The sequence below is a fragment of the Paramormyrops kingsleyae genome, chromosome 4 (assembly GCF_048594095.1).
Source record: "Paramormyrops kingsleyae isolate MSU_618 chromosome 4, PKINGS_0.4, whole genome shotgun sequence".
Classification (NCBI taxonomy): domain Eukaryota; kingdom Metazoa; phylum Chordata; class Actinopteri; order Osteoglossiformes; family Mormyridae; genus Paramormyrops; species Paramormyrops kingsleyae.
In genome coordinates, this window is record NC_132800.1 from 48,708,672 (window position 1) to 48,731,248 (window position 22,577).

Consider the following 22,577-nt stretch of genomic DNA (forward strand, 5'->3'; position numbering starts at 1 on the left):
GGAGGGGAACCAGTGTACTGGGAAGGCATATTTGTAGAGTAGTTGAGGAATGTTTAAACTAGGGAGTGGGGGGGCAGGGAGGTTAGTTAAGTATGTAAGTGGGGGGAAACGGAAAGCCTCAAAAAATCATATAAGTGGGCACCATAATAGGCCTACCCTTTGTTGTCTGTATTTAAACGCCAGGAGTATTAGGAATAAAATTTATGACTTAGAGGAGGGGTCTCCAACTCCGGTCCTGGAGAGCTACTATCCAGTAGGTTTTCTGTCCCACTTGGCTTCAGATGAGCCACACCTGCTCCTGGTATTTACCTGAGAACTAGTGTGGCTCATCAGAAGCCGGGTAGGATAGAAAACCTACTGGATAGTAGCTCTCCAGGACCGGAGTTGGAGACCCCTGACTTAGAGGCTCTTATCTCATCAGACTCTTATGATATTATAGCAATAACTGAAACGTGGTTGAGAGAAAAGGATGGACAAGAATATAATATGGATGGTTACACGTTGTTCCGTAAAGACCGTATAGGTAAGAAGGGAGGTGGTGTTGCAGTATATGTGAAGGAAAACTTGCAGGCAAGGGAGCTTACTGATATAAGTAAAACTACGGAAACTATATGGGTAAAATTAGATGCTAAAAACTCAAATAGCCTAATTGTCGGTGTTTGTTACAGAGCACTTAATGTAGCTGCCGAGAAAAGCAGATTGTTATACAGTGATATTAGGATTATGAGCAATAAAAATGATGTGGTAGTTATGGGTGATTTGAATCTACGGGGGATGCAGTGGGACATTGTTGCTGGCTCTTCTGAAAATGAACTGGAGATGGTGGAATTAGTACAGGATTGTTTTTTTACTCAGTTTGTTAACACCCCTACCAGGGGAGATGCCATTCTTGATCTGGTTTTCTCTAATAACCAGGACAGGATTGGTAAATTAGACGTTTTAGAACCACTTGACAGTAGCGATCATAGCATGGTTAAATTTGAGGTTAAGTTTAGTGCCCGAAGAGCAAAGTCCAAATCAAAAATATATAATGTTAGGAAGGCTAACTTGAATTGTATGAGATTAAAACTAGAATCTGTGAACTGGATGGAGTTAAATAACAAAACTGTTGAAGAGGCATGGGAATTTTTTAAAAGCACATTATTGCAAGTGCAAGAGGACTTCATACCTGTTTCCAGCAAGAATAAATTTAGGAAATTGCAACCTAGGTGGTTTACTAGAGAAATAAAGTATAAAGTATGGAGGAAAAGGGTTTTGTTCCAGAAATGGAAAATAACTGAGGATAACAGAATAAAGCAAGAGTATCTAAATCTACAGGCTGAGTTAAAAAATGACATTAGACGAGCTAAAAGGAATATCGAAAGGAAGATCGCATTGGAGGCTAAGGATGACGTTAAAAGTTTCTTCCAGTATTTTAACTCTAAAAGCTGAAATTACTAATCTGCAGGATAGTAAGGGTCTTATAATTGAAAACGACATCGATATAGTAAATGAGTTCAATGATAGTTTTGAACGGGTATTCACTGTTGAGGACACTAGTAACTTCCAATTCTTATTACTAGTCCGGCATCGTCTATAACTAAAATATATATAACTGAAGCTGATGTTTTGCAAAGCCTAGCTAAGCTCAAAATAAATAAATCACAGGGCCCTGATGGCATCTTACCTATAGCAGGGCTAGACATAAGGATTTAGGAGGGCACAGCCACTTTGGCCTTGGCTATTCATATTTTTTTTAGGGCACAAGGCCATTAAGCCTGGGCACAAGGCTAAAATCTGGAGTAAAAATGTTTTTTTCATTTATTTAAATTTCATAGGACACCTCGGGCCTTGTGGAGGAATTTTATTTCCATAAAGGATGCATTTTTTTATTTTCAAAAAAGCAGAAACTTTCCAAAAAGGCATTGGGCCAATACTGAGTCACTAATTACCAATTACTGTAATTACCAAGTTTAGACAACCTACGCAATACGACCTTCGATTTGAGACAGAATATATATATATATATATATATATATATATATATATATATATATATATATATATAGATATATATATATATATATATATATAGATATATATAGCTTTTTTTCAAAAAACAAAATCCAACAATAAAGGAGCCGTCAATATTCTTGTATTTGTTTGCTCAGAACACCCGTATTCTTTTAGTGTACATGACAATTGACTTGACGTTCGTTTTTTGCACACTGCACGCTACCAGTCCTATATCCTCCCAGCAGAGCTTGGTACTTCTCTGAGTCAAATCTGCTCTGCCTCGGCAAATGTTTTTTTACAACACCATCTGACACTTACCTGAACAAAGTAGATAATTTGCAACATTTTGCGGCAGTAGCCGCGAGTTCAGCTTGCTTTCTTTTACGTTCTCGATCTTTGCGAGGCATGGTGACAGCATAAGCAGCAGACGACAACTACACGATGATTACCGAAGAGGACACCTATCTGTTATTTGGAAACCGTCGGATGGCTTTTCCAATCAAAAACGTAACCCCCGATGATGCACCATTGTCATTGCTGTGGCTCCATAGTAGGCTGGACGATACATACCGTACCAGCCAATCATGCGACGAACACATGATCGTATTAGTCCAGAATTCATTGCGGTCCATTCAGTAGTTGGGAATTACGAGATGTGCGGGTCGACCTCGTTTCTCGTATCGAAGGTTGGGTTCGGGTTCAGTACAGATGCATCGATTGTTGACGAGGTAAAGTGGACCGTGTCGTGCGCAAGTCTTTTGTGTAATGAACATTACTTTCGGTAAAAAGGGGGCATACGGCCAGACAAACATTAAAGGCAGGCCAATCTTGGCTGTAAGGTACTTCAATTTTGAGGAGGCGCAATTTTGAGGAGGCGTGCGGCCAATTTTGAAAGGCACGACGGCCATTGGCCGCGGTGCCGCGGCTTATGTCTAGCCCTGCTATAGTGTTAAAAGAGATGGGATATTATTTGCCGACCCTTAACTTTACTGTTTCAAAGATCCTTATCTGAAGGTGTGGTACCTTCTGATTGGAAGCATGCCAACATAACGCCCATTTTCAAAAAAGGGGATAGAAGTAATTTGTCAAACTACAGGCCAATCAGTCTAACTTGTATAACTGGTGAAGTTATGGAGGCTATAATCAAAGAGAAAATGGTAGATCAAATAACATTTTGAGGGATAGCCAGCATGGATTTAGGAGAGGTAGATCCTGTTTAACAAATCTGTTGGAGTTTTTTGAGGAAGCTACTCAGGAAGTTGATGATAAGAAGGCCTATGATGTCATCTACTTAGATTTCCAAAAGGCTTTTGATGTTGTCCCCCACAAGAGGCTCTTACTTAAACTCAAAGCGACAGGTATTTTAGGAACTGTAGCGACCTGGATTGATAACTGGTTAACAGATAGGAAGCAGCGAGTAGTTATAAGAGGCACAATGTCACAGTGGGTCTGCGTTCATAGTGGGGTACCGCAGGGTTCAATTTTAGGACCACTATTGTTCCTAATTTACATAAATGATATAGACATCAATATATACAGTAAACTGGTGAAAAATGCAGATGACACCAAGGTGGGTGGTGTAGCAGATACTGAACTAGCGGCTCAGCAGCTACAGCGGGATCTTGATTTAATTAGTGACTGGGCCGATACCTGGCAGATTAAATTTAACATAGACAAATGTAAGGTACTCCATGTAGGGAGCAGAAATATAAAGTACAGGTATTTTATGGGACCTACTGAAATAAAGGTAGCTGATTATGAGAATGACCTTGGTGTGTATGTTGATGCTTCCATGTCTCATTCTCGCCAGTGCGGGGAAGCAATAAAAAAGGCCAATAGGATGTTGGGGTATATCTCCAGGTGTGTGGAGTTTAAGTCAAGGGAGGTAATGCTAAGATTATACAATTCCTTGGTGAGACCTCACCTAGAATATTGTGTGCAGGTTTGGTCATCATATCTTAAAAAGGACATTGCGGCCTTAGAAAAGGTGCAGCGTAGGGCCACAAGAATGTTTCCTGGTCTTAGAGGAATGTCATACGAGGAAAGGTTAGTTGAACTAAATCTGTTCAGCCTCAAGCAAAGGAGACTGAGGGGGGACATGATCCAGGTCTATAAGATTCTAACAGGTTTGGATGCTGTTCAACCGAATAGTTACTTCAGCATTAGTTCAAATACAAGAACTCGTGGCCATAGGTGGAAATTAGCGGGAGAACATTTCAAACTGGATTTAAGGAAGCACTTCTTTACACAGCGTGTAGTCAGAGTATGGAATAGTCTTCCTGATAATGTAGTGCAAGCTGAATCCTTGGGTTCCTTTAAATCAGAGCTAGATGAGCTATTAGTTAAGTTCTCCCCAAGCGAGCTCGATGGGCCGAATGGCCTCCTCTCGTTTGTATAGTTCTTATGTTCTTATAACATAGTATTAATGGTATTTAAAAAAAAAAAAAACATGCAAACACACTCACATTTCTGTAAGCCTGGTCTGGTCCTGCACTTTCCACTGTGATCCACACTATAGGAGAAGCAGAATGACATAGTGCTGCTGTATCCATTTATTTATTGGTGCCTCTTCTTCACATACATGCATAAGTATCTGTAGCGTGTCAGACACACACTCTGTACTCACTTCAGGTTGTCCAGTTTACAGCTGAGATCCTCCAGTACAGCAGAGAGCAGCTTCACTCCTGAGTCTCCTGGGTGATTGTAGCTCAGGTCCAGCTCTCTCAGGTGTGAGGGGTTTGACCTCAGAGCAGAAGCCAGGGAAGAACAGCCTTCTTCTGTGACTCTACAGCCTGACAGCCTGCAGAGACAGACAAAGACTCCCCAATAAATAAGATCACCTCACCATTACAAGCATTACTTTTAAGTAAAAGTGACTGCTCTAATAAATATTTCAATAATCTCGTGAAATTAACAACACCTTCCGATCATTTTACAAGAACCTATACTCCTCAGAAGAAGAACCAGATCCAGTTGATATAGAATCATTTTAAATAATCTAGACTTACTCATGTTAACCAATGAAATAGCAAATGCCCTTGATGCACCATTAACATCAGAAGGACTCCATAAGTTCCTCAACCAAATGCCTAACAATAAAGTGCCCAGACTGGATGGTTTCCCTGCAGAAATCTATTAACATTTTTGGGATGTATTATCTCCAATCTTCAATAGACAGAGAAATTAAACATATATCACAAATCCCATCACATATGAGCACAGCGACCATTACGGTGTTATTGAAACCTGATAAAGACCCAACACAACCCTCCAGTTACCAGCCATCCTCACTAATGAATACAAACTTGAAAATCATTACAAAAGCTCTCGCCACTCGATTAGAGACAGTCATTCCTACTATAATCCATCCCGATCAAACAGACTTCATCAAGACAAGACATGCCTCGGAAAACATCCGTAGATTATTTAATTTAGTCAATATTGCCCAGCATACCCATACTAAAACCATAATTACATCATTAGAAGCAGAAAAAGCATCTGACAGTCAGTGGGACATTTGTCTTTAACACATTACATAGATTTGGCTTCAGAGAGTCGTTCACCCACTGGGTTAAAATACAGTACACCTCACCCAAAGCTACAGTGGTCACAGATGGGATCACATCACCTGCATTCACACTCCAACGGGGAAGACAGCCTGCCTGCCCACTCTCTCATTCATTGTTTGCCATCTTCATAGAACCATTTGTGGCAGCAATACGACAGAACAGTGAAATAAATGGAATTCATACCGATAACTCAACACAAAATTCTCTATGCAGATGATATCTTGCGGTTTGTACAAAACCCTCAACACTTACTACATGAAATTTAAATTTTATTAATAACTTTTCAAAACTATCAAACTACACAATAAACTGGAATAAACCCATAATATTCTCACTGTCTGAAGATGCCTGGGATTCTGCTGATCAGGATGGTCCATTTCACACCGGAAATATCTAGTACTTGGGTATCAACATCTCCCCCAGGCTGCCAGACTTGTTTACCCTAAAATACACCCCCTTACTCAAAACAAAAGATGAATCTCCAACTCTCACTAATAGGTGGCTTGATGGTTAGGGAAGCACACTTGTAATTGAAAGATTGCAGATTTGAATCCCTGACCTACGGTGGCCGAGAGAGCTCAACGCGCTGCAACTTCAGAAAACACATGCAAACAGAAATAAAACATGCTGCAACTTCAGAAAACACATGCAAACATAAAAAAACCACAACAAATTAAGAAAAGGTCTCCATGAGTTTGACAACACAGGCGCTGCAAACACACAAACGCGCTGCAAATAGCAGGGACCACAACGGGAATGTTTCAGGGGGACCTCAAAAAGTGACGAACCCATCTGGGAGCTGATTATTTGTTCAGTGGTTTTTGGTCAGAGCAGAGGTGTTGTCCGTGAACTAAAAGGTGAGTTTTTTTTTTTGTTTATTTTAACAACCTGATCATACCATTAATTGGTCTATTGGACATTAAGTTGGCCACTGAAAGCCACAGAACGGACAATACATTTTGATCTGAAAAATAACAATGTTACCGATTTTAGCATGCTTTATTTGTATTCCGTTGTTCTTTATTATTAAGGGTCTGAATAAATTGTAAAATATATTTTTTTCTATCAATCTGTAATGAATTTTGACCTGATTTTAACCATTAATGAAGCACTGCAGAATTTTGTCATGAACTTTGAACTATATATATTTATTTGCATATATTTATTTAGATATTTATTGGCAATTAAGTTAATAACGTTCCACAGTTATGTGTGTGATAAGTCAGATTAGTCTAATAATATCCAAAAGACCAATGAATCGTATGATCAGGTTGTAAAAAAAAAACCAAAAAAAAAAACTCACCTTTTAGTTCACGGACAACCCTCTACTCTGATCAAAAGCCACATAAACAAATAATCAGCTCCCAGATGGGTTCGTCACTTTGAGGTCCCCCTGAAACATTTCCGTTGTGGTCCCTGCTATTTGCAGCGTGTTTGTGTGTTTGCAGCGCGTTCGTGTGTTTGCTTCGCGTTCGTGTGTTTGCAGCACGTTTCTGTATTTGCAGCGCCTGTGTTGTCAAACTGATGGAGACATTTTCTTAATTTGTTGTGTTTTTTTTATGTTTGCATGTGTTTTCTGAAGTTGCAGCATGGTTTTTTTCTGTTTGCATGTGTTTTCTGAAGTTGCAGCGCGTTGAGCTCTCGGCCACCGTACTGACCAGCAGAGCACCACTGAGGTACCCTGAGCAAGGTACCGCCCCCAAGCACTGCTCCCTGGGCGCTGAATTAGCTGCCCCCTGCTATGTCACATTGTCACATATGGGTTAAATGCAGAGGACACATTTTGTTGTTGCGCACTGTGTGCTGTGGTGTAACAATGACCACTGATCACCTAATTCTAATATTTCAACAAACAAAATAAAAATTCTCCTCCAGATTAATTACTATTTCTCAATGCTTCCTATCATACCTTCAGAAAATTCTTTCAAACTCTGAACTCGTTAATGTCACATTTTTACTGGAAAAACAAAAACGCAAAAATCAAACATTTCACATTACGAAAAAATAAATCTCAAGGCAGATTACAAGCACAGATTTTTCTTCATTTTTACTTAGCAAATCAACTGCAACACTTAACTAAATGGTCACACTACATGGTTAGAGCAGGAGCAGCTGTACTGTAAAAATCTCAGAAGTGCAGACTTACAATTACTCAATAATTCATTAAAGAAACATAACTGCTTTTACATTTCTACCATTTCCACAACACTGACAGCCATTGCTGCATGGATTACCTTACATTTATCTGTGTTAAATTTCATCTGCCAAGTATCAGCCCATTCGCTAATTAAATCCAGATCCCGTTGAAGCCTCTCTGCTGCTAGATTAGTATCTGCTACCCCGCCCACCTTAGTGTCGTCTGCAAATTTAACCAGTTTACTGTATGTATTCGTATCAATATCATTAATGTAAATTAGGAACAATAGTGGTCCTAAAATTGAACCCTGCGGTACCCCACTATAAACGGAGGCCCACTGTGACATAGTGCCTCTAATAACTACTCGCTGCTTCCTATCAGTTAGCCAGTTTTTGATCCAAGCTGCCACAGTTCATAAAATTCCTGCAGCTTTAAGCTTTAACAAGAGCCGTTTGTGGGGGACAACATCAAAGGCTTTCTGGAAATCTAAGTAAATCACATCATAGGCCTTTTTGTGATCAATTTCACTTGTAGCTTCCTCAAAGAACTCAAGCAGATTCGTTAAGCAGGATCTACCTCTCCTAAATCCATGTTGGCTATCCTTTATAATGTTATTTGCATCTAGGTAATCTACCATTTTCACTTGAATTATAGCTTCCATTATTTTTCCAGTAATGCTAGTTAAACTGATTGGCCTATAGTTTGCTGGATTACTTCTATCCCCTTTTTTGAATATGGGTGTTATATTAGCATGCTTCCAATCTGATGGTACCACACCCGCAGATAACGATTTCTGGAATATTAAAGTCAAAGGTTGGCTAATAATATCCCTCATCTCTTTCAAGACTAAAGGTAAGATGCCATCAGGCCCCTGCGATTTATTTATGTTGAGTTTAGCTAGGCTTAGTATCACATCAACCTCAGTTATACATATATTGGTCATAGACGATGCTGTATTCGTATTAATTGGTGGTAAGTTACTTGTGTTCTCTATTGTGAACACCCTTGAAAAATAATCATTAAACTCGTTTACCATATCAATTTCGTTATCAATTATAAGGCCCTTACTATCCTGCAAATTAGTGATTTCAGCTTTTAGTGCTCTCTTGGAGTTAAAATATTGGAAGAAACCTTTACTGTCATGCTTAGCCTCCAATGCAATTTTTCTTTCTACATCCCTCTTTGATAGCCTAATGTCATTTTTTAACTCTGCCTGTAGACTTAGATACTCCTGCTTGATTTTGAAATCATTAGTTATTTTCCAGTTGTGGAACAGAGCCCTTTTCCTCCTGACTTTATTCTTAATTTCCTTAGTAAACCACCTTGGTTGTCGTTTCCTAGATTTAGTTTTGCTGGAAACAGGTATGAAGTCCTCCTGCACTTGCAACAATGTGCTTTTGAAAAATTCCCATGCCTCTTCAACTGTTTTGCTATTTAACTCTGTCCAGTTTACAGTTTCTAATTTCCGTCTCATACCATTAAAGTTAGCCTTCCTAACATTGTATACTTTTAATTTAGACTTTGCTCTTCGGACACTAAAATTAACCTCGAATTTAACCATGTTATGATCACTGCCGTACAATGGGTCTAAAACCTCTAATTTTCCAATCCTATCCTGGTTATTACAAAAAACGAGATCAAGAAGGGCTTCTCCCCTGGTAGGAGTATTAACAAACTGAGTAAAAAAACAATCCTGTACTAATTCCACCATCTCAAGTTCATTTTCAGAAGAGCCAGCAACAATGTCCCACTGCATCCCCCGTAGATTCAAATCACCCATAACTACCACATCATTTTTATTGCTCATAATCCTAATATCACTGTATAACAATCTGCTTTCCTCGGCAGCTACATTAGGTGCCCTATAACAAACCCCGACAATTAGGCCATTTGAATCTTTAGCATCAAGTTTGATCCATACAGCTTCTGAATTTTTATTTTTATCAGTGAGATCCCTTGCCTGCAAGTTTTCTTTTACGTATACTGCAACACCACCTCCCTTCTTGCCTATCCGGTCTCTACGGAACAACGTATAACCATCCATATTATATTCATCACCATCATTGTCACTCATCCATGTTTCAGTTATTCCTATAATGTCGTAATTGTCTGAAGAAATTAAAGCCTCTAAGTCATTAATTTTGTTTCTAATACTCCTAGCATTCAAATACAGACCACTAATGGTAGGCCTTTTACAGTGTCTACTTTTAATATTTATTTGGGCTTTCCGTCTCTCCCCACATAAATTCTTAACTGACCTCCCTGCCCCCCCAGTCCCTAGTTTAAACATTCCTCAACTATTCTGCACATACGCCTCCCCAATACACTGGTTCCCCTATGGTTCAGATGCAACCTGTCCGACTTGAACAGGTCCCACCTGTTCCAGAAGGTCTTCCAGTGCCCCATAAACCTGAACCCCTCTTTCCTACACCACCATTTTAGCCACGCATTTAATCCCCTTATCTCAGCTAATTTTGCCTGACTTGCACGTGGCACGGGAAGTATTCCAGAGAATACCACCGTGGATGTTCTGCTTCTAAGCTTATCCGCGACTTCTATAAATTTATCTTGCAGAACAGCCCTTCTGCCCTTTCCTATGTCATTGGTGCCAACATGCACCACGACCACTGGATCCACCCCGGCTGGGGCCAAAAGCCTGTCCACTCGATCAGGAAGGTCCCCTACCTGGGCACCAGGCAGGCAAGACACCGTACGGGACCCTCTATCACGGGTGCACACATAACTATCTACACCTCTTATAATTGAATCCCCTACTACCACAACCTCCCTCCTACTGGGGTTAGGTGGCTCCTTGGTGCCCAAGGGCCCACCTGCCTCCCCAGTCTCTTCCGGCTCTAAAGCTGGAAGCACCTGAAAGCGGTTAGAAACCGCTACTTCAGGTGATGCCGCCTCTGTGAACTGTGTACGCCCTTTTCTATGTCTACGACCTACATTCACCCAGCTCTCTCGACCTACCTGTTCATCATTCTCCCCCCTCCCCGCTTGTGACGTACACATAGTCTCCCTAGAAGGCGTATTAACTCTCTCCTTTAACTCATTGCTATGCTGGATGAGAGCCAGTCGCTCCTCTAGGTCACGAACCTGGACCATGAGTGAGTCAACTAACCCACATCGCTCGCAGATGAAGTCCGACTGGACGCAAGCATCCAGAAGGGCAAACATCTTGCAAACACAACACTGAGCTGGCCCCATAATTACCTAACTCACTATGTCCCCGTCCTTTACTCCCAGCCCAGTATATTAATAGAGAATATTTAAACTTTTAGTTGATCTAATTAACGTATAGTTAAAACAAAGTGCCAAGTACACTAAAACACTAAATTAACACTTGCGTTAAATCGGTACTTTATTATAAATTATCCGGCAGCGTCAGCGATAACAACTAGGGATGCACCGAAATTTCGGGCGCCGAAAATTTTCGGCCGAAATAGCATTATCGGTAAGAAAGCGCCGAAAATAAAAGCCGAAATTGTCGCCACGCCTCTCCCATCCTCCCGAAAAAAGATCGCTTTCCTTTGCTTGCATGGACTGCGCGTAAGTACTTATCTGCCCCAAGCACCAGCACAGACAGTGAGAGATTATTCAGTGCAGCATCTCATGTTCTTGATGAGAACAGAAATCGTCTCTCCAGCCAGAAAGCTGAACAACTTTTGTTCAAAAAGAGAAATCTGCCACTTTTGCTAAAATAAAAGCAGCCTAATTTGATGTTGTTTACAGTTAAAGGTTTGACTTATTTATTCTGTTATTGCAATGTTGTTTTGCACAGTAATTTAAAATTGAAGTAAAACGTTTAATGCAGGTAATATTTTGCACAATTCGTAAAGGCACTAAAAGCTAGCACAGACTGAGTGATTTTATTCAGTGCAGTATGTTCTTCATGAGAAGAGGAACTGTGTCTTCAGCCAGAAAACTGAAAAACTTTTGTTCATAAAGATAAACCTGCTTCTTTTGCTTAAATTAAAAGCAGACCAATTTAGTGTGTATAGTTATGTTGTTTACAGTAAGAGGTTGGATTTATTTATTTTTCTTCTGTTTGTGCACTGTTGTTTGGTACAGTAATTTAAAATTGAAGTAAAAAAGCAGCTAGCATTTTTTTTGCACAATTTTGTTACAGAAAGAAATTTTATTTAGTTTTGTTATTGTTAAACAGCCTTATTACTGTTATTTATTATCAATAAAAGTTTGATTGCTTAATTAATTAGTAGTTTTTTTAATACAAACAAAAAGAAAATATTTTAAACATGTTTTTTAATGAAGCCATTTTCGGTTTCGGTATCGGTTTTCGGCCAAGTGCATCCAAAAATTTCGGTTTCGTTTTCGGCCCAGAATTTTCATTTCGGTGCATCCCTAATAACAACCTTTAAATTTAACTTTTAAAATAACCAAATTTACAATTACTTACCCGAGATTAACTTCCTGCTGAACCACGTTTAGCTAAACTAAAGCGAAGTTGCTCTAGGGAGGCCAAAAAACCACAAAAACCCTCTCAAAGCAGGCTACTGCCGGAGCGGGAAAAAAAGTGGAAAATGTCCTCCCGGCCCCGACCGGCGACCGAGCAAAGCTCCGGAGCAACTGACCTTTTAGAGTAAATGTTACCAATGTTCGATAATATTACCCGCGGGTGTTTGATGCGAAGGACGCAAACAGAAACGCCACTCGCGCCCGCAGCTGTCGGTAACACCCACAAGGACAGACAAGTACACACGTAAAAATAAGAGTAAAAAATGAAAACAACAACAACCACCCACGTAACCGTGCTGGCACACAAACGCTCAAATATACTTTACAGATAATTCAAATCAAATCAACCGCTTCAACAGGCACACAACACAACACAAGTGCGCACAGCGACTACACCACTCCCGAACAGTACAGCAATCCCAGCAGCCTCTACAGCCAAACTACTCTCTTAACTTTCACTCATGGGAACAGAAAGGGATTACACATCTCCACCTCCTTTTCAATAACAGTCATTTCATGACATTCAAAGACTCAATCCATAAAGATTGAGAATAAGCAATTTTTGGACTGTGGGCCTGTATACCTGCTCACCTCCTCTATAAATCAAATGTTACATAAGGAAAACATCATACAAAAATGTCCTGCCATTTTATGGTAAACCATATTGGTTACATTTATAGCAAAGTATAAAAGTTTCTTTATAGTTTACTGACAACTGGTATTAATGATTTTTAAAAATACATTTTCTTTGCTTGTTATTTTAAGTATTCACTCCAGTCATCTATTTCCAGTTTTTGTATCAACACTATTACCTAAATATCCTGTATCTTAAATATTAGCTTAAATGTTTCTATCATGTTACACTGCTGCAATCCAGTGACGTGGTATTTTTCAAATCCTGTAAATGGCTGGAGTGATTCTACTCTGTTGGGTCCTTGAGCAAGGCCCTTAATCTGCAATTGCAATGACGTTAATCTACATCCAGTCCCATAAGGAGGTCCTCCAACTTGGAGGGAAAAATTTGGGGGTCGGTGGCAGGATTAGCACTCCAGCCACCGAAAAAACTCAGACTGGTCCATTCAGACTGGTGTGGTGCTGAGGTATCACCCGAGAGAGAGGAAGCATGCCGCTTCTTTCAAAAAAGATTTATGATTTAAAGGTCAAAAGGTTATGGGTCAAAAGTTCACTGTTGGGGTGTAGCCAGGTGACATCACGACTAGTGACGTTGGGAGAGGGGGTATTTTTTTTGGAATAAATTATTAATTTTTCTTATTATTATTATTTTAAAATTATTTATTAATTATTGTTTATTTTAATTATTTATTTTATTTTGACTATTGCGGGGAGTGAAATGAAGTTTCAGTGAATTGTGTACTTATGAGTGGGATTTGTCGGAATAGCCCCGTGCTATGAGGGTGATGGCTGACGGTGCTGAGCGTGGTTACCTGATGGAGTGTGAGCATACAGTAGGTCTGCCTGTGGTGCGGTACTATGGAAAGGTCCCAGTCGGTCCGGTGGAGCGTGTAAATGCTGGACTTGGGCATTCTGCAAAGGATTCTGAGAGCGATGTCGGAGAGCTGAGAGCTGTGTTGCGCAAGTCTGAAAGAAACTCTGGAGAATGAGACTCTGGGAAAGTGGGTCTGACGCTATCCTCCAATAAACGCTTAACAGCAGCAGTTTGACCATGTGTCTGTGTGTTTGTGTGTGAAAGCTGACACCCCCTGCAGCAGTGGCAGTAGTTTGCCCGTGTGAAAGTGGTAGGGTTTTTCTCAAACTTGTTTCAAGTTTTGATTTTTCTCATGCACCTGTTATTTACATCCCCATAGGTCATCCCTGGGTCAACTTTATGTGTCACGTCCCGCTCCGTCCGCTCCCGATGTGTGCCACGCCCCCTCATTATCCACGTGTGCTTTCCCGATTGTGCCCAGCTGTTTCCTGTTTCGTTTGCCTAGTCTTGTGCATTTAGTCCGTGTCTCAGTCGATGTACCCCAGACTTGTCATTGTATTGTCCGTCGATGTCCGTACCTGTCCGTCCGCCTGCAATTAAACCCAGTTTCCCTGACTTCCTGGCTCCGATCGCCTATTTCCCTGCTCGCCCGAGCCCGAACGTGACAGAATGACAAGTCTCCAAGAAAGCACAAAGCGGCAGACCGAACACCAACGGCTCGGTCTGCTGCACGAGTTTGTGTACTGGCGGTCTCAACCCGAGGTCTGGGAGGACTCTGTAGCCATGGCTCTGGCTGATCGGGGCGCGGACCTGCTCGAAAAGAAGCGCCCACCCGGTCAGGACTACCCTCTCGGGAGGGCAAGGACTACTCTGCAGCGCCTGAGAGAGAGGATCCAGGAGCGACGGGACGCAAACGTGGCTCTGAGTATGGGCTACGCGTCGGAACCGGCTCCGTCCTCTACCCCCAGCTCCGGAAGGAGGCGGCGAAAGCAGCGCCGAGCGCAGCATGAGGGAGAGACAGAGCTCTTTCTAGGAGCCTGCTCCCTATTGCCCGCGTGGGAAGACGCAGTTCTGACCAGTGAGCCCCGTGACGAGGAGAAGTTACCTCCTTGGGAGGCTTCTACATACCGGCCAGAACGCTTACCCGGAAGAGGGATCAGCGCCGTAAGGGACGCTATTCCCCGGGTCCCGAGAGCCCTTAAAGGGAAGGCGCCTACGCGCTCAGCACCCCTCCTACCTGCTCCGGATCTGCCGGCTGCGCTGCCTGCTGCCGCCGCCGCTCTGCCCGCGGCAACGTCCGCTGCTGCTGCCGCCGCCGATCTGCCCGCGGCAACGCCCGCTGCTGCTGCCGCCGCCGATCTGCCCGCGGCTGCGCTGTCTGCTGCTGCCACCGCCGATCTGCCCGCGGCTGCGCTGTCTGCTGCTGCCGCCGCCGATCTGCCCGTGGCTGCGCTGTCTGCTGCTGCCGCCGCCGATCTGCCCGCGGCTACGCCGCCTGCTGCTGCCGCCGCCGCGATGCCCGTGGCACCGCCTGACCCGCCTGTCCTGCCTGCTGCAGCTGCCGCCGCTCTGCCCGCGGCACCGCCTGCTGTAGCTTCCGCCGCTTTGCCAGCGGACCCGCCTGTCCTGCTTGACCCGCCTGTCCTACCTGCTGCAGCTGCCGCCGCTCTGCCCGCGGCACCGCCTGCTGCAGCTTCCGCCGCTTTGTCAGCGGAACCGCCTGTCCCACCTGTCCTGCCTGCTCTGCCTGCAGTTCCTGCAGCTGCCACCACTCTGGCTGCGGCACCCGCCGCGGTGCCCCCTGCTGGCCGCGTGATGGCGGCACCCGCCGCGGTGCCCCCTGCTGGCCGCGTGATGGCGGCACCCGCCGCGGTGCCCCCTGCTGGCTGCGTGATGGCGGCGCCCCCTGCTGGCTGCGTGATGGCGGCGCCCGCCGAGGCGCCCCCTGCTGGCCGCGTGAAGGAGGTGCACGCCGAGGTGCCCCTTGCTAGCCACGTGATGGCGGCGCCTGTCCTGCCGGCTCTTGAACTGCCTGTTTTGCCTGTCCTGCTGGCACCTGAACTGCCTGTCTCGCCTGTCCTGCCGGCTCTTGACCTGCCCGTCTTGCCTGTCCTGCCGGCTCTTGACCTGCCTGTCTTGCCTGTCCTGCCGGCACCTGAACTGCCTGTCTTGCCTGTCCTGCCGGCTCTTGAACTGCCTGTCTTGCCTGTCCTGCCGGCTCCTGAACTGCCTGTGGTGGCCGCGGTGGCGCCCCCTACTGGCCACACGCCCACGGCCCTGTCCGAGGCCGCCTCTCCCATCACGCCCGCGGCTTTGGCTGCCCTACCTACAGCCTCGCCTGTTGTCCCCAGGGAGGATCTGACTCACTCGCCTTTACCCCGGCAAAGCCGACGCCCCCCAGGACCCCGCCTCTCTGTATCCGGCAAGGGACGGGGACATAGGCGTAGGGCCCGGGTCCCGCCCGCCCTGCCCCCTGGCTCGCCCGTTCGGCCCCTGGCTGTAGCTCGGTGGCTGCCTGCGGGTCCTCCGGCTCGGGGTCGGCGGTCGCCGCCGGGTCCCCCCCTGGATCCTCGGTGCCGGTCCTCAGTCCCTCCTCCGGCTCCATGTCGGTCGCCTCCGGGCCCCCCTGCTCCGGCTGGGCGTCGGACGGCGCCTTCGCCGGCTCCGGCGGCGCCTCCGCCTGCCGCGGCTTCCCCCTCCTGCCCGCCTGCACTGGTGTTCCCTCCTGCTCCCTCCGTGTCCCCTCCGTCACTCCCTCGTCCCGTTCCCTTGGCCCCTGGGTGGTCCCCTTCAGCTCCCTTCTCCCTCCCGCCTGCGGCCCCTCCGGCCGCTGCCCGTCGCCCGCCTGGGCTCCCTCGTGCTCCCCTTGTTCCTCCTCCCTTTCCGTTTGTCCCGCCTGTCTCTGCTCCTCGTCCCTTTGTTCCTCCTCCGTTCACTCCTGGCCCTTTTGTTCCGCCTGTCTCCCCTGCTGTGTCTCCCTTCCTGGTCTGTCTGTCCGCTTTCCCTGTTCTTTGTCGGGTTCTGTCCTTCGTCTCGTCCCTGTTCCTGTTTTGTGTCTCTGTCTTGTTCCCTGTTTTTGGTTGATGTTTTGCCTTTTGTCTTTCAGGTCCTGTTCCCCGGTTTCGTCTCGTCCATCGCCTCCTCTCGGGCGCGCCCGGTGTGCGCGCCTTTGGGGGGGGGTTATGTCACGTCCCGCTCCGTCCGCTCCCGATGTGTGCCACGCCCCCTCATTATCCACGTGTGCTTTCCCGATTGTGCCCAGCTGTTTCCTGTTTCGTTTGCCTAGTCTTGTGCATTTAGTCCGTGTCTCAGTCGATGTACCCCAGACTTGTCATTGTATTGTCCGTCGATGTCCGTACCTGTCCGTCCGCCTGCAATTAAACCCAGTTTCCCTGACTTCCTGGCTCCGATCGCCTATTTCCCTGCTCGCCCGAGCCCGAACGTGACATTATGGGCCACACATCAAATTGGACATTTTGTCTTCCAGTATATAACACAGTTTGAAGTTTTGGTTTTTCTGATACGGGCCGTTATTTACATCCCGGCTAGGTCATCCCGGGTTGAGCGTATCGTCTGCGCATAAGTACAAATATGAGTTAAAAGAAAAACACCGCGACGTACATCAAATAGACATAATTAAGAAAATGAGATAATCCTAAAAATATTTCTCATTATTTCTCATTCTTGCCTTTTGCCTACCCCCAAAAAAAAAGATGCGTGTCGGGCGTGCCACGCCCCACCAGCAGGCCGTGGAGAATATAGATGAGCTTCGTGTGGTAGGCCCAACAGTAATTTTTAAAAACACAGACATGTCTGGCACTACCGAAAGGAAAGATTCACCCTCATGGCCTAAGATTCAGGAGCATCAGGGTGGTACGCGGCCTCCGTGGAAGGGGAGAAGAAGATTCCTGCAACGCGTAGATGGGTACCTATGATGCTACCGTCGCAAGACCTGAGGGCTACCAGGGAGCTGCCCAACAGGGATAAAGTGATCTGCCTCTTTGAATATGATGAGGCGGAACTGCACATCTTTCAGGTCACTGGAGACGCCGCAGACCCCCCGATAGACGACCCGCATCTGGTGAGTTTTCCGGAAGGGGAATGGGGAAACTTGAAGACTGTCGTTATCCCGATGATGAAGGAGAGCACCGAACCTGACTTTCAGCCAGACATTGGTAGAATGGAGATGCACTATAGAAATACTGATGATGGTAAACATCGGAGCACCTTCAAGAAGTGGGACGTGACCGAGGAGCTGGACAAGAGAATGCTGAATATATGGCAGCTGCCTACATGCGGCTGTTGTGGAATGAGAATACCGTACGTGATTTGGATGCGGATGATTAAAGAAAAGAGCGGTTACTTCCAAGCGCTGTTCAAGGACAGTCAGGAGCGTAAGGAGATGCAAGGGTTGAAAAAACCTACACTGTAAGGATCACCCCCCTCCTCTCACCCTCGGCCGCCACTATATAAAGTGAACGCCGTTACAACCCCTTTCACAAACATCATCATCATCATCATGGCAGACGACGAAAGCGGAGAGAATGAGGCCTTTCACCCTCCACCACCAACACAGGCCTCTGATCCTGGAGAGCTCCCTCCAACCCCTCCACCAACACCGACCTCTGATCCTGGAGAGGTCCCTCCAACGTCTGAGATCTGCACGCTTCTCTCCAGACCCGCTTTGTGCAGAGGGATGCCCAACTGCATAAAAGCGATGATAGTGGGTCTTTTAGCCTCAGTCATCAGGAAGCATCAGCAGAAAAACTGCTACGGCTGCGAGATGGATCATCCCAGTCAAAGACAGCACCCTTACCTGTTTCCTCCCGGCAGGAAGTAATTTTACATACACTCTGTGCTGAGTGACCTCTGGACCGACCGGCTGACACCCGCCTTGATTCACGTTCTGGCGACCCTGGGCATCCAAGCTTCCGTCGGCAGGTTGGAGGGGACCGTGGAAGCTATCCTGTATGATCTACGCGAGGCCCGCGACGGAATGCTGGAAATCAGTCGACTGGAACAGGATCTGTTTGAACAGAACCCCGCACTTAAGCAGATCCTGGAAGAAGAATTTATGACTTGTTGGGAGGCCCAAGACTAAAACAAAAAAGCGACTTGTGATGGGGAATGGTATCGGCAGCGCCTTACGGTGGTTTATGTTAAATGTTTTTTTAGAAAAAGTTAGTCCTTTGTTGTTGCATGCTACTGATAAAAAAAAAGTGATTGTCGGGATGTTCCTAGGGATGTTCCTTACTACATGGGACATCGCTAATCTACCTCAACAACTGTCAGGGCTGTAACTGAATGGTACCTCATTAATATTTTTTTTAAACTGTATCTTTGCTTAAATGTGTACCCTTGTAATACAATTTTTTAAACTTCAAAATGTATACCATTTTAATACAATTCTTAAAATTATATCTTTGACTAAATGTATACCCTTCTAATAGATTTTTTAAAAACACAAAATGTATATATACACTCACCTAAAGGATTATTAGGAACACCTGTTCAATTTCTCATTAATGCAATTATCTAATCAACCAATCACATGGCAGTTGCTTCAATGCATTTAGGGGTGTGGTCCTGGTCAAGACAATCTCCTGAACTCCAAACTGAATGTCAGAATGGGAAAGAAAGGTGATTTAAGCAATTTTGAGCGTGGCATGGTTGTTGGTGCCAGACGGGCCGGTCTGAGTATTTCACAATCTGCTCAGTTACTGGGATTTTCACGCACAACCATTTCTAGGGTTTACAAAGAATGGTGTGCAAAGGGAAAAACATCCAGTATGCGGTAGTCCTGTGGGCGAAAATGCCTTGTTGATGCTAGAGGTCAGAGGAGAATGGGCCGACTGATTAGCTGATAGAAGAGCAACTTTGACTGAAATAACCACTCGTTACAACCGAGGTATGCAGCAAAGCATTTGTGAAGCCACAACACGCACAACCTTGAGGGGGATGGGCTACAACAGCAGAAGACCCCACCGGGTACCACTCATCTCCACTACAAATTGGAAAAAGAGGCTACAATTTGCACGAGCTCACCAAAATTGGACAGTTGAAGACTGGAAAAATGTTGCCTGGTCTGATGAGTCTCGATTTCTGTTGAGACATTCAAATGGTAGAGTCAGAATTTGGCATAAACAGAATGAGAACATGGATCCATCATGCCTTGTTACCACTGTGCAGGCTGGTGGTGGTGGTGTAATGGTGTGGGGAATGTTTTCTTGGCACACTTTAGGCCCCTTAGTGCCAATTGGGCATCGTTTAAATGCCACGGCCTACCTGAGCATTGTTTCTGACCATGTCCATCCCTTTATGACCACCATGTACCCATCCTCTGATGGCTACTTCCAGCAGGATAATGCACCATGTCACAAAGCTCGAATCATTTCAAATTGGTTTCTTGAACATGACAATGAGTTCACTGTACTAAAATGGCCCCCACAGTCACCAGATCTCAACCCAATAGAGCATCTTTGGGATGTGGTGGAATGGGAGCTTCGTGCCCTGGATGTGCATCCCACAAATCTCCATCAACTGCAAGATGCTATCCTATCAATATGGGCCAACATTTCTAAAGAATGCTTTCAGCACCTTGTTGAATCAATGCCACGTAGAATTAAGGCAGTTCTGAAGGCGAAAGGGGGTCAAACACCGTATTAGTATGGTGTTCCTAATAATCCTTTAGGTGAGTTTATGTGTGTTCAGCAGGGTGGCCGAGTGGTTAAGGCGTTGGACTTAAGATCCAATGGATCTTAAACATTCACCCCAGTTAAACTCTTTTGTAAAAACTCTACACATACTGGTTAAATGCAGAAAACACAATTTCATTGTTGTGTCAACATTTAATCACTAAATTCTAAACCAACCCACATATAAACTCCCCCTCCCCCTAGACACCTATAAAACGCCGCATCCTCGCTCTCACCCCCCACTCATTGTGGAGGATGAGCATGTCTGTTGCCAAGACTACAGCTCGTGTCTTGAGCCATATATACTATGACCCCAGCCACCCGGGGTCATACGGGGGTGCCTCCAGACTGCAGAGCGCCATGGAGGATGATACGGGGAAAAAAGTGGCTACCGATGACATCAGAGAGTGGCTGTCTATGCAAGACAGTTATACTTTACATAAACTGGTTAAAAAGAATTTCCCCAGGAACAGAGTGCTTGTACCGAGAGCCATGTATCAGTGGCAGGCCGATTTATGTGACATGCAAGGGCTGGCGACGTACAACAACGGGTTAAAATATCTCCTTATGGTGATTGATGTTTTTTCTAAAAAGGCCTATGCGCGTGCGATAAGAAACAAGACGGGGGTGGCCGTAACGGAGGCCTTTGATTCTATTTTAACCGAGGGGGGCGTACCCCTCAAGTTACAGACGGATGCCGGTAAGGAGTTTTTAAATCGGACTTTTCAGAAACTTTTAAAAAGTCATAAAATCACCCATTTCACCACGAGTAGTGAACTTAAAGCTTCAGTCGTAGAGAGATTTAACCGAACGTTAAAAGAGAGGATTTACAGGTACTTTACGGCTAAAAACACTCGATGATACGTGGATGTGTTGGACGAGCTAATAAAGGGGTACAACCAGTCATTTCACAGCGCTATTAAAATGAAACCTTCCAGGGTCACGGCCGATAATGCTCATCTAGTATTTGATAATCTATACGGTCCTCTGAAGAAAAAAAAGCAGACGGGCACGTTTTAAGTTTAACATAGGCGACACCGTGAGAGTCTCCAAGCACAGTCAGATATTTGACACAAAAATACGAGCAGACATTTACGGATGAGATCTTTGTCATATGCGAACATGTACCCAGATCCCCGCCGGTGTATAAATTGAGGGACGTGCGCGGTGAAATACTCCAGGGGACATTCTATGAAGCGGAGCTGCAGAAAGTAAAAATATCTCCGAAACGTGCATTCAAGGTCGAGAAGGTTATAGGCTCTAAGACCAACAAAAAGGGGAAAAAGTGGATTTTAACCCCTGGGAGTCTGAAGGTGTTTTGGAGCCCTGAAGAGATTCTGACATGTCCTGACATTTGTGTATTTTTCAGTTACTTATAAACATATAAATGTCTGATAACATTGTATTCAGCAGAAACTGGGCTACAATAATATATGAGCAGCATGTATGTACAAGTCTTTATATTGGAGAAAAAAACAATTATGCGTGATTATTGAAAACAACAAAAAAATAAGTCACTGAAATTAGACCACAAAACACATTCATGACATTTGTGTGCAAGACTTTTGTGACCTGGATCTTGTAGTGTAGAGGTTTTACTTCAAAATGATATGACAATCATCTCAGTCACTCATTTACAGAAAACAATACATTCATTTAAATTTTCTAAGACACTTTTTGTTTAGAAAGGCCATATGCGAGGAGGTGGGAATGCTCATGAATAATGCTGTAGTTCACACCAGAGAAGACAAAGACCTGCATATTGAGCTGTATAATTACCCCTTTCAGTCAGGTATGGGACAGAGGAAAGTGCTACACGAAAATAATTTGAGGACAGAAACATATTTATTTGTTTGTGGTTTATTTAGCATGCGTGTCCCGATGTGAGGTGCTGGTGAAGGCAAGGGTGATGCAGACACATTCCTAAAAACAAATAAATAAAAAAATGTTAGCCTAAAAAAATATTAGCATCTCAAACATTTACACCCGAAATGTTTGTGCTAAATAACATTACCGATAGCAGTGTTATAGGCTAACCAAAACGGAGCCAAATATATATTAGCAACCATAATCTAAAACTATCCAAAACGAGGTGAAATACATTAGAACATTTACAAACATCTGTAAACTCCATAAGGCATTAGCTTAGCCACCAGGAAATAACATGTTTGCTACATAAGGCAGCATGTTAGCAGAGTTATCTACATGCTACACTAAACTGTGTAAATGGCATTGAAAGCCAATGTTTCACA

At 44.6% G+C, this 22,577-nt stretch overlaps 1 protein-coding gene across 1 annotated transcript in view; it reads right to left on the bottom strand.

Moving 5' to 3' along the window:
- LOC111840254 (NACHT, LRR and PYD domains-containing protein 3-like) overlaps window positions 1–22,577 on the bottom strand; it is a 93,129-nt gene that overhangs the window by 15,324 nt on the left and 55,228 nt on the right. Inside the window, exons 9-10 of the mRNA XM_072711727.1 lie at window positions 4,622–4,795; window positions 4,461–4,507 (exon numbers count right to left, since the gene is read on the bottom strand). Of these exons, the coding sequence (XP_072567828.1) occupies window positions 4,461–4,507; window positions 4,622–4,795 (221 nt within the window). The remainder of the gene's footprint in view (window positions 1–4,460; window positions 4,508–4,621; window positions 4,796–22,577) is intronic.